At 40.4% G+C, this 12146-nt stretch overlaps 1 protein-coding gene across 1 annotated transcript; it reads right to left on the reverse strand.

Annotated features, from left to right (window-relative positions):
- Nucleotides 1-392: 392 nt before the first annotated feature.
- On the reverse strand, nt 393-9087 carry LOC139448494 (B-cell receptor CD22-like). Its single transcript, XM_071230040.1, has 12 exons — nt 9015-9087; nt 7877-8203; nt 6958-7215; nt 5783-6040; nt 4899-5156; nt 4243-4542; nt 3681-3830; nt 3076-3109; nt 2491-2510; nt 1881-1961; nt 1107-1181; nt 393-430 (listed from the first exon to the last, which is right to left on the reverse strand). Exons 1-12 carry the CDS (start codon nt 9085-9087, stop codon nt 393-395), a joined length of 1872 nt encoding a protein of 623 aa, XP_071086141.1.
- Between the last annotated feature and the right edge of the window lie 3059 nt (nt 9088-12146).

Here is a 12146-nt window from a genome sequence, read left to right on the forward strand (position 1 = left end):
ATTTTGAGGCGTAATAAGGTCTGTTTCACATCAAGAGCAGAAGGTAATAGAGTGAGTGTGGTTTATGCGGCTTTTACCAATATTCCACAACATCATGAAATGGGCTTAACACATTGTACCAATATGGGAAATCAAACGCGTGTGTTTAATTTTGTGTCACATGTACACATATAGAGATCGCATGTATCACTTCTCACATACACCGTGATACATAGCTTGAAACTTGGTATTCAGACACTGATTGTCATATATATATTTGAAATTGTTATTCACACCCGGGTCGATACATATGTAGCTTGGAACTGGGAAGACACACCCTGAGTGCAATATATGCTGCTTGGAACTTGGTATTCACACATTGATCGTTACACATGTAGCATGGAACTTTGTAGTCACTCTTGCTCCGCTGTATTTTTTCCACCTTCATAATCTGAAACAGATGGACAGTTGGGGATGTAAATATACATCGCCCTCAATATGGTCTTGGATGTCAGGATTGGTTGCAAGTTGGAGATTCTGGGGAAGAATAGGTCTTCGGCAACCCATTCTTCCCCTAAAAAGCGAATATGCTTGTCTAACGGGATCGGGTGGTCAGGCTCGCTGACTTGGTTGATGCATGTCATCGATCCCAATTACGTGGATCGATGCTCACTTGATTGTCTGGTCCAGACTCGATTAGTTACAGACCGCCGTCATATAGCTGGAATATTGCTGAGTGCGGCAACCAACCAACCATCCAAGGTATAGTGGATAGAGCGGCTGCCTTGGGAGAGTTTTCGATCCAAGGACGTGTCATACCAAAAGACGTTAAAAGATGGTACCTGCTGTTGTGCTGTCTGGCGTTCAGCATTCAGGGGACAAAACAAAGAGTTGTCGGCTCGGATTGAGAATACTGTGTCTGAGTGGGATGTCCATGTTAAACTGTGACAAGGTAAGTTACTATATGAGTGCAATAGTGTTGATCATGACCTTAAACTCATCTCACTCACCAGGATGGTTTGACAAGAAATATTTCTCTTCGCCACGCTTTTACATTTATGAACAAAACTAGTAGTATTAATCTTGGTCAGCTAAAGTAGGAGACACATATTATTGTCCCTTATTACCTTTGCAAACTCCACCGGCCCCTTGGTTTTGGTAGACAGATTCCTTTTCAACCACATCAATCGGCTCTGAAGATTCTACAAAAAAGGTAATCAATACTAGGTTTTTGTCAAGCTACGTTTAGCATAATGAAAAACGAGGCTTTCCCAATCATTGTTTGTTTGTTTTGTTTGTTTGTTGTTTAACGCCGCACTCCGCAATATTCCAGCTATATGGCGGCGGTCTGTAAAATGATCGAGTCTGGACCAGACAACCCAGTGATTGACATGAGCATCGATCTACGAAATTGGGATCGATGACATGTGTCAATCAAGTCAGCGAGCCTGACCACCCGATCCCGTTAGTCGCCTTTTACGACAAGCATAGTCGCCTTTTACGGCAAGTATTGGTTGCTCAAGACCTATTCTACCCCGGACTCTTCATGGGTCTTCCCAATCATTGAAAATAAGACTAGGCATACATTATGGCGATATTTAACAACAGTCAAACAAACTAGCCACCCACTACGATTTAAAAAAATAAAAGATTTGCTTTTTGTATAGAGAAAACAATACAGTGCATACAAAAACCATGAATTTTCAAAGTTTGGTTGATGGCGTTTAGCGTTGTTCGTAATATCACTAACTGGAGTGTCTGGTCCAGCTTCGAATATTTACAGGCTGTCGTCATATAGCTCGAACATTGCTGAGGGAGGCGTTAAACACACAAGTACCTCTTTCCTATACCATCACAGCACCTCAAGAAATATGTCAACATGAACAAGTTAAACTAACAACCTTTATTGGTGCTTGCCATGTCGAGTTTCTCATATTCGTTATTCCGAGGGGCATCGTCATCAAGGCTTGCATAGGCTCCATCTTCAAATACATTAATTGAATTCATCAGTAAATTAATATTATCGTAAAATTACTCGAAAGATAGAATAACATTATGACCATACGGGGTAATATATATTATACTAATGTCCCGTAATGTCTTCATGGAAATTACTCAAAAGATCGAATAACATTATGACCATGCGGGGTAATATATATTATTCTAATGTCCCGTAATGTCTTCATGGAAATTACTCGAAAGATAGAATAACATTATGACCATGCGGGGTAATATATATTATACTAATGTCCCGTAATGTCTTCATGGAAATTACTCGAAAGATAGAACTTTGTGTGATCACTAATATCTTCTGGAACACATTTAGTTTTCATGACTATTGATGTCCATTTTAAAACCTCAAATATAGTTAAATTGCTGGCTACAGTGTTAACTTAAAGTATACTTGTGTGTAATCTGGAGGAGTATATGTGTATAATGAGATGACAGACTAATAATCTAACTACTAGTGTATAGTGTTAATAGTTTTATGATGGACACTGATGAAGTTACCTTGGTTGGATATTCCGTATCTGGAACAAACCAAAAAATGTAACGTCAAAATAACCCGTAGTTCAATACAGTGAGTAAGTGAATTAATGTTAACAGTCACATCGGCAATATGGTTCAATACCACACAAAGACAACGTTTCACCAAAATATAAAATCTCATCTGGAAATATTTAAGGAAAATGATATTAGTGATCGTTAAAAGTGTTCTGCTCATCTACTGAAAAGCGAGTTTGAGTTTGTCCAATTGTGTGAGAATGTTGCACGTCCATATATTTGATGACATGACGTAGCTTCTGATGTTTGACACAGCTTGTTTCCTTTCGGGAACACCTGGTGTCATCACTGATTTTCAGTGATCAGTCATAAATAAACAAGGTTCGCTCGTCACGCCGAGGACACGGGTTCGATTCCCGACATGGGTACAATGTTTGAAGCCCATATTGGTGGAATATTGCTAAAAGCAGCGTAAAAGCACTCACTCGCTCACTCATTAATAAACATGTTCACCATTATTTTTACATTTTACGCCGTTGACCCTTTCTACTTGTTTGATAAATTACCTTAAAGATATATTGTGAATCTTACCCTTGTGACTGTATTTCAATGCTTTCTGTTTGATCTGTAAGTGGAGCATTAAGTCCAATCATTAATGCATGTAATCCTAAATATGTGTTTATAACATTTACATAAAACTGTGTTTGTTTAAATAGAGCAGCATGGGTTCCAAGTCATCACATATCACTAAACGGATGGAAAATCAAAGTCACACGCGGCCTAGAAACGTCACAATAGAATATACTTTGCGCACATGCACGTCAACAGTACAACATCTTGATTAAATGTACCTCGCAAAACAAACAGTTGGGTAAACATTATACTGCCCTGCATTGTCCACGTGTTACGCAGAGCCTACACTCGATCAGGATGTGCTCACCTTTTTGCATACACCTGGTATCATCACTATTTGATGGTGATTCATACACACATGGTCATAATATAGTCGGAATCGTACAATCGACTCTGCTGTATGCAGATATTTCTATATGATATGGAAAGGGTTTTAATGCTTTATTGACTTTCTACCTTTACCACTTATCATGTAACCAGTTGAAGCATTTACTGTAACTACTGTAAGGTACGTACGCTTCTGCTTAACTAAACACATATGGCTATACAAGTCACATAATTACCTTTGTTAACAGTGTCAATGTGTTCATGGTTTCGTCGCCACATCAAAACAATGATAACAACTAAGACAAGTACCACAGGCAGCAAAACTCCAACTCCAATTCCAATCCCTTGTCCGAGTCGATCTGGTTGTGACTGATCAGTAGCAGTGCCTGGAACAGTGGGGTGACATGTGCATACACAATTCCAAAAATAGACACATACTGGTTCATATAGGCCGTAGCCAAAGGCTGATACACAGCACAACCAAATTCATGTGTGTGTAGTACACAAACACGGAAGTGAGGTGTAGTCTTGTAACTGAAGCATTCGCTTGTCACTCTCAAGACCCTGTGTCGATTGCCACATGAGTACTAGAGTGAAGTCCAATTCTGATGTCCTATGCGGCCATATATCCAAAATATTGCTTCAAGTTGCGTGAAACCATATTCACTCACTCACTCTTAAGTAACACAGACAATAGGTAATATTTTTCTATGACATGCATATATGCCACATGACAATTTTTTCCTTTTCCTGCTCAGAAAGTAGACATGAAAAGAATTAATACTACATAAAACTCACTTGCTGGTGAAAGTCTGTACAGCAGTATACTTTCCCCAAAGGAGTTATTCATCCTCAGTGCATATGTCCCGTAGTCCCTGGAGTGTACAATCCTGACAATAAGGACTGTCTGTAAGTCTGAGCTGAATACAGTGTAGTCAGTGGCGTCGTCTATATTATCCAGGTGCCCGCTATCATATCTCCACCAGGTGAAATGTGGCAACGGGTTGGCTGCAGCCGTAGCCATCATCGCAGCTGTGTCGTTGATTTGTCGAATTATTGTTGGACTAAAATCCTTCTGCATATCTCGTTTCGGACGATCTGTTAAAATGTAAGAGATCTATGTTTATAATTACAGGAAAATGGAAGAATTTATTGTTTGAATATATTGTCTTTGATAATTCCATCATATCAAGAATTATTTTTTCTAATCTCTTGTTCATCTTTATGATAGTTGTTCAGTGAAATTCTACGGATTTTCACTGGCATGGACATGCAAGGAGTTGTGTCTCTTTTCGAGTGTCACTTCAAATACAAAATGACAATGTAAATAGCTTTGTGGCTATATACTTACACTACACTTGAATATGGATATTTTGAACTGGACTCTAACGTATACATTATAGTCCTGTTCAGACAATGTGGACTACAGATATTGCAACGTAGTAATTACTCACATTGTACATTGATTTTGACCTGGGCTGTGTCAGACAGTCCTGCAGTGTTGGTGGCAGTACAGGTGTACATCCCTCCCTGGTTCCTGTTGACAAGCCTGTCTAGTACAGCCCCATCCTTGCTGTACCCTTCTGGACCTGTCCACCTATAGCGTGTTGTTGAGGGATTGCCGGATGAGATGTTACTGCTGCAGTCAATGTAAGGACTGGCGTTCTCTATCAAGTTGTTATAAGGAGGCAGATAGGCTATTGCTGGAGCATCTGTGTAGGTAGCGATAGGGATTAGTTTGTTCTTAAAGTATAAAACATCAACGCCGGAGAAGAATCGGCCTCGATTATCCGCCGAAACAGCTTTCATTGGGCGTGTAAGGCAAAATAGTGGTGAAAATTACATGAATGGATTACTGAAAATCAGTGATAACACCAGGTGTTCGCGAAAAGGGTAAGCATGTGTAAGCATTGATCTCTGTACGGGAACGCTGCCTTAATGGCAATAGGAGAAATATGTTCCATGTGCCTGTTGCAATAGGGCCACAGCTGCATTAAATGGGAACTCGGCGTGGGTAGATTGGTAGATCAAGCATGAATCTACGAGCTCAAAATGTATGATGTTTATCATTCTAAGAATCTCCCAGCTCCAGTTTGACTAACCGCGAGAACTAAACTTAAACAGGTGTTTAGTTTGGCGAGTGAACGCTGTAACAACTAGGCCCCTGACTACTGACAAAGAACAGAGGCTAATTCCATCAAAGTATCGACTGTCATGTAATATTTTCCTGTGATGCTTAACACTGTAAAAGCATAGCACATTTTCAATGAAAGTTGTCGCGTTACTAAATGTATTCAAGATGACATTCTAATGTATTGTGAGTAACTGTGGTACTTACAGTGAATATCGATGTTGACCTGGGCTGTGTCTGACAGTCCTGCAGTGTTGGTGGCAGTACAGGTGTACATCCCTCCCTGGTTCCTGTTGACAAGCCTGTCTAGTACAGCCCCATCCTTGCTGTACCCTCCTGGACCTGTCCACCTGTAGCGTGTTGTTGAGGGGTTACCGGGTGTTGTGTTACTGCTACAATCTATGTCAGGACCAGCCTTCTCTGTCACGTTCTTGTTAGTAGGTACGGCGGTTATTGATGGGGCGTCTGGAGGCAATAGATTTCACATTATTGGAATATGAAACGCCAATACCAGAGAATAATCTGTATCGATTATCAGCCGAAACGTATTCAATTCGGCGAAAGAGGCAAACACCGATAAAGCATGTCCCGCCCCACCGGTCACCCACACAATTCTCATAGAAAAGTTCGTTGTTAGAGCTATACATGTATAAGCTCATTGTGATGTAGCCTATATATGTCAAACAATATATTTAACTATACACTATATACATCAGTAGGAATTTTAAATCCTGATCTTTAAAATGTAATAAACTAAAACTTTTAACTATATACTGAAACATTTATTCAACTGAGGATATAAAACAGGTATCAAGACATGGACATCAGTACCCATGTCACTTGATTTATGTTATTAGTGATTTCAGACATATGGCACTTACCAAGAGTTTGGTGTATCTAAAGAAAACTGTACAGAATAATGACAACTAACTACTCAACTTTACCTAAACAAAAACAAACCCCCAATAGCATCTCAACACTCTGGAAAATAAAGATTATGACGTTTGATACTGTGGTGGAAACCATAATCAGAGATTTTCGAAGTGTCTGGGATTTTAATACGCAATCAATGGATCATCGCAAAACTAAGGAACTCATCCCTGCATAGCGACTTTCGGCGCCTGAGACTACTGGGCATCTCGTAGGGTGTTTTGAACAGTTACATTGAAAAGTAGTTACAGACACTGCTAACATCAATGTCCTTGAGATAATCGTCTCTGGTGTATGAAAACACCAACCAAAACAGAAACCCAAAATTCATACATAACAGACACTCTTGAATCATCGCAAATTTACCTTTACATCAGCTACCAGTCGTCCCATGTCGGGATCACAATAGTGCTTGAAGGAACGCGGTCGTACGTGAGTAAAAGTATGCTTACACTGAACGGTTACATTGACTTGAGCAGTGTCCGACAGTCCAGCAGTGTTGGTGGCGGTACAGGTGTACATCCCTCCCTGGTTCCTGTTGACAAGCCTGTCTAGTACAGCCCCATCCTTGGTGTACCCTCCTGGACCTGTCCACTTGTAGCTTGTTGTAGAGGGGTTGCCGGACGTGATGTTCCTGCTGCAGTCTATACCAGGACTGGCGTTCTCTATTACTTGTTTGAATGTGGGAACTGAGGTAATACCTGGCCCATCTATGTTTTAACAATAAAGAATCGTGGTATGGAATGAAACACTGAACGTATATGATTGCATGTGTATGTAGCAGATGACAAATATACAAATAACATACATATAGAAAACCCAGATCACGAATTTCTTGCCATTAACGAGCTACTGTTCATTTGTAGACTTGTGAAAATCTGATGAATAAAACAACCCTGTCAATATAGTGATGATACAAGGTGGTCGTAGAAATGAAAGCGTATCCTGTCCACATCTCCGACAATTTGTTTGAGATTGTGAAGCCCTGTTGTGGTGACGCTAGCAAACAAATATTTAAGTTGAATGCCTTCAATCAAAGTGCTAAACGTGGAAGGACACGTTCAACTGAATGCAGTCTGAATATTGGGTACTGTTTAAAGGTGCTTGTATTAAAACATAATGTATCATTCAAGATAATTGTTTTGTCATTTTAAAACACGTTATGATTAAAAATACACGATTAATTCAACAAATTGTTGGAACATGATAATATACATGGTTCCTGTTTTCTACAATACGAATCCCAGATTGAGTGCTTTCAGCATTCCCGTATTTGTCTGTATATAGTCACTACATCTAGCTTTACTCATTTTCGTGTCATTACTACAGACAACCGTTGTTGTTTTTTGTTCATACGTTTGATATACTTACATAGTACATCCAGGTTTATGGTGTTACTGTTGACATCGCTGTACTGACACCTCCAGGTACCCTCATCATCTGTACTGACTGATGTGATATTCAAGTAGAATACCCGCGTCTGTCCACTCACACACTCACAGGTGTACCCAGAAAGAGTGCTGAACTCTCTGCATGTACCAGCATTGACAATACACGGGGCGTTTACTGATATTCCTGTTCCTCTTTGGAAGGACAATCCCCCTTGTAAGGAGCCACTACCAGTGACGGTACAGGTAAACTGAAAGGTCTCATTCCTGACAGCAGAGGAGGACGAATCTTGTAGCCTCAATGTCTGACCTGAAATTGCACAGATAGAGCTTTAAATTGTTCAGGTCATGGTTCGTGGTCCTTTTATGAAAGCCTGTATTGCAGCGAGACGTGTAACTATGAGCACATACCTTTCGAGTGGGGTATCCATAATGCCGAATACAACACTATAATCAGAAGGAATGAAATCATACATAGTCTCATTATAACAGTGAACTAGTGGCTACAGGTATGTGACTTTTATCACGTGTTGAAAGTGGTGTTAGTAACGCTGTTCACTGCGACAGCTATTTACGTGCCCCTTCAAGTGAGTGAGTGAGTTGGATTTAACGCCGCTTTTAACAGGATTCCAGTTATATCGCGGCGTGTCAGCTTAATGTGGGAGGAAAGCCCGAAGTGATGCAGGTCACAGACGTTTACAACTTCGGTGAAACCCACGAGCACGGGTATGGTGCCCCTTCAAGTGACAAAGAAATGCGGTTGAGATGTAGGTCAGCTATGTCTTGTACAACGGGTCGGGTGTATATTGCACAATCACCCACGAATGTATTCACATTGTGATATATACAGTTAGTCTGACACGCGATATGACCAGCTTACAACGATATGCGTTAATCTAGTTCAGACACCCGTGTTACTCTAAGGAAGCACAATGCACTTGGTAAGGAGACACCACTGGGGAAGGTACAGGTCAATTGAAAGATATCATTCCTGACAGCAGAGGAGGGCAAACCTTGTAGTATCACTGTTTGACCCGAAATTGCACAGGTAGGGTATATATTGTTCAGACTATTGTTTGCGATACTTCACAGTAGCTGGAGTGGAAACGGTGAGCACATACCTTTCACGTGAGTTATCCGTAATGCAGAGTGAAGCACTATAACCAGAAAGAATGAAATCATTTGTTTTTCCATCATAACAGCAAGTCTTAATGTCTACATACATGGGACATATGTAACGTGTTGAAAGTGCTGTGGGTAACTGCGATAGCTATTTACTTCCTCCTTCCGGGGACAAGGAAGTAAGTTGTGTTATCCAGGCCAGCTATACGGTGTACAATGGGTCGGGTGTGTGTGACGCATTTACCCATGAACGTATATAAATGATAAACATATATATAGATAGCATGCGATATGACCAGTTTAAAACGGTATGCGGTAAACGTTCCCAGACAATCACACTAACCAATCAGTGCGTGTGTGTGTGTGTGTGTGTGTGTGTGTGTGTGTGTGTGTGTGTGTGTGTGTGTGTGTGTGTGTGTGTGTGTGTGTGTGTGTGTGTGTCGCCTCTAGAAATCTAGCAGCAGTTAAGTGAAATCAGTAGGATACAGATATGCATGAAATAATCTCTTTATTGTCCATAAGAGGTCCTGCGTACCGAGCAATTCGGCGATGTTAAGCAACGTTGGTCACTGGATCGGAAAGAACGATTAGACATACGAATCGATCATGTTCATCAGAATAATAAATAAAAGTTGGTTGATCAATGTTACAACATTCAAGACCTTAGTAAAGCTTTCAAAAGGTGCGATGGTAGAAATGTAGAGTATATTGTTTATTGCCGATGCAATCGCTTATTTTGACTTGTACCATATTCCAGTGAATTTGGCAGGTAATCAGTTGACTTGCCTTTGCATGTGTTTGTGATTGGAACTTTTCCCAAACACCTGGTAACACTGTTGAGAGAGACTGACATGCCCTAAAAGAGAGGTGGTCTAACAACTCATCTGACAACGTCAATTGATGTGACCACCATTTTGGATACAGGCAAGGCCGCGTTAGCGCTTTGAAGACACCAAAATGACTAAATACAGCCTGGGGGATGCTGTTCCAAAAGTCAACCAAACATTAGCTTTGGTCCTGTCGTAGGCGTCGTTTCCTCTCCTCTCAGGTATGTTCTACGAGGGAGGAGTCTGGAGAAACAGCCTGCCATGGCAGTACAGCAATGTCATGCTTCCTCAAAACGCCTGTTACAACACGTGCAACATATTGGCGGGCATTCGGGTTCGATCCCTGGCCGCGTCACACCAAGAGACGTTAAAAGATGGTGCTTGTTGTTACTCTGGCTTGCGGTCGGCATTAAGGGGCTAAAACAAGGACTGGTCGACTAGAGTCGGTATACTGTGTCGGAGAAGGTATCTCAGTGGGCTAGCATTATAATATCGCCATTCGTTCGGACTAGTACAAGCACACACACACACACACGCGCACACACACACACACACACACACACACACACACACACACACACACACACACACACACACACACACACACACACACACACACATACATATCAGCAGTAGAAGGTAATGGGATCTGTTTCACATCAACAGCAGAAGGTATAAGTGTCCGTTTCACATCAGCAGCAGACGCTAAAGTTAATCGTTATGGTGTCTACTTATACGGTGTCGTATACGATGTCATATTAGGCTGAAAGAAAATATTGGGCGAGGCGTTAGCCGAGCTAATATATTTTTCTGCTAGTCTAATATTACCCCAATTACGGCAACTAAGACACCCAAACGAACTTATTATGCTGAAAAGTTTACACTATTTGGTATCTTTATCACATATGCCATATCAAAAGTAAAACTCGACACTTACAACCGGTATAAATGACAGGACCAGTACATATGTTACCTATACAACGTTTTAATGTAAACATAAGCGTTAACACTCGAATACATAATGCACTAAATGTGAACGTTTAAACAAGTAATATAACTGAAATGGATAGAATTATCATAAAAAAATGCATGTTATCAGAAATGTGCGGGCCGATGTAACTTGAAAGCAGTCCGCTTTTCCCTAACGACGGGCTGCGATCTATTCTTTTGCTGTGACCTCAATGGCTTCACGTTTCTTATTTGTGACGTCATCCTATATTGTGTTCTTATGACACTGCTATTTGTAAATCAGTGACAGCCGCTGTGAGGTTTATTTCTCCATAATTTTTAATAAATAAAGTTACAAACGTTGTTTCCATTAAAAATAATGTCTTTGCACATCATAATTAATTATATTAAAACACAAAACAGTGTCGAAAAACGAATTTCTGTACCAGAATTTCCATGTGATATATGTGAGGTGGGTGTTAAAAAACCCCCAAAATGGCTGTTACTGGCGGCATTGGTCTCATAATAGGTAAGTAAGAACCATCTTGGATTTTTACTGGCGGTATTCAGTCTGATTTTAGGTCAGTAAGAACCATCTTGGATTTTTACTGACGGTATACGGGTATAGTTCTGCTGTCTGATTGGTCAATCTCACTTTGAGGCATAATAAGGTCTGTTTCACTTCAACAGCAGAAGGCAATATGGTCCATTTCTAATCAGCAGCAGAAAGTAAAAGGGTCTGTCTCACATCAGCAGCAGAAGATAATTGAGTGAGAGTGTGTGTGATTTTTATGCCGCTTTTAGCAATATTCCATATCAGGAAATGGGCTTCACATTTTGTACACCCATAGCAAAACATTAATTGAGTCACATGTAAAAATCGAATGTATCACTTACACAGTAACTACATTTATAATATATACAGTGGAAAGATACAAGGTACTGTTAGAAAATAGGAGCAATATGCACAGTGGAAAGGTACAAAGTACCTTTAGATAATAGGAACAATATATACACTGGAAACATACCAGTTGTTGTCAGATAATAGAAGCAAGATATGCAGTGGAAAGATACAAAGTACTGTTAGATAATAGAAAGATTCATAATCATTCAATTGCAGACGCTCTATCCGCGGAGGCGGCCCCTGATTACAGAAGATACATGTGTCAATGTGTACAATCAAACTTGTTAATCCGGACGCGTACGGTACCGGTTCCAATGAAATTGCTGGGATCTACAAATGTCCAGAAGTCTGGATTAACAACCATGGGTATCGACTAATTATATACAGATGCTGTTGCTGATCAACAGGTCACAGCTTGACAAGGATGAATCTACTTCCATCTCACACCCGAA

Source organism: Haliotis cracherodii, unplaced genomic scaffold, assembly GCF_022045235.1.
Source record: "Haliotis cracherodii isolate W230 unplaced genomic scaffold, xgHalCrac1.p SCAF_7, whole genome shotgun sequence".
Lineage (NCBI taxonomy): Eukaryota > Metazoa > Mollusca > Gastropoda > Lepetellida > Haliotidae > Haliotis > Haliotis cracherodii.

Excerpts from the sequence above, each read along its gene's own strand:
- LOC139448494 (XM_071230040.1), bottom strand. The coding sequence starts at position 9,087 with ATGGAAAAACAAATGATTTCATTCTTTCTGGTTATAGTGCTTCACTCT. Across the intron at positions 5,157-5,782 it reads GGTCAACATCGATATTCACT|ATGCTCCAGCAATAGCCTAT; the intron begins GTAAGTACCACA and ends CTACCTACACAG. Across the intron at positions 2,511-3,075 it reads ATTGAAATACAGTCACAAGG|ATACGGAATATCCAACCAAG; the intron begins GTAAGATTCACA and ends GGTTTGTTCCAG.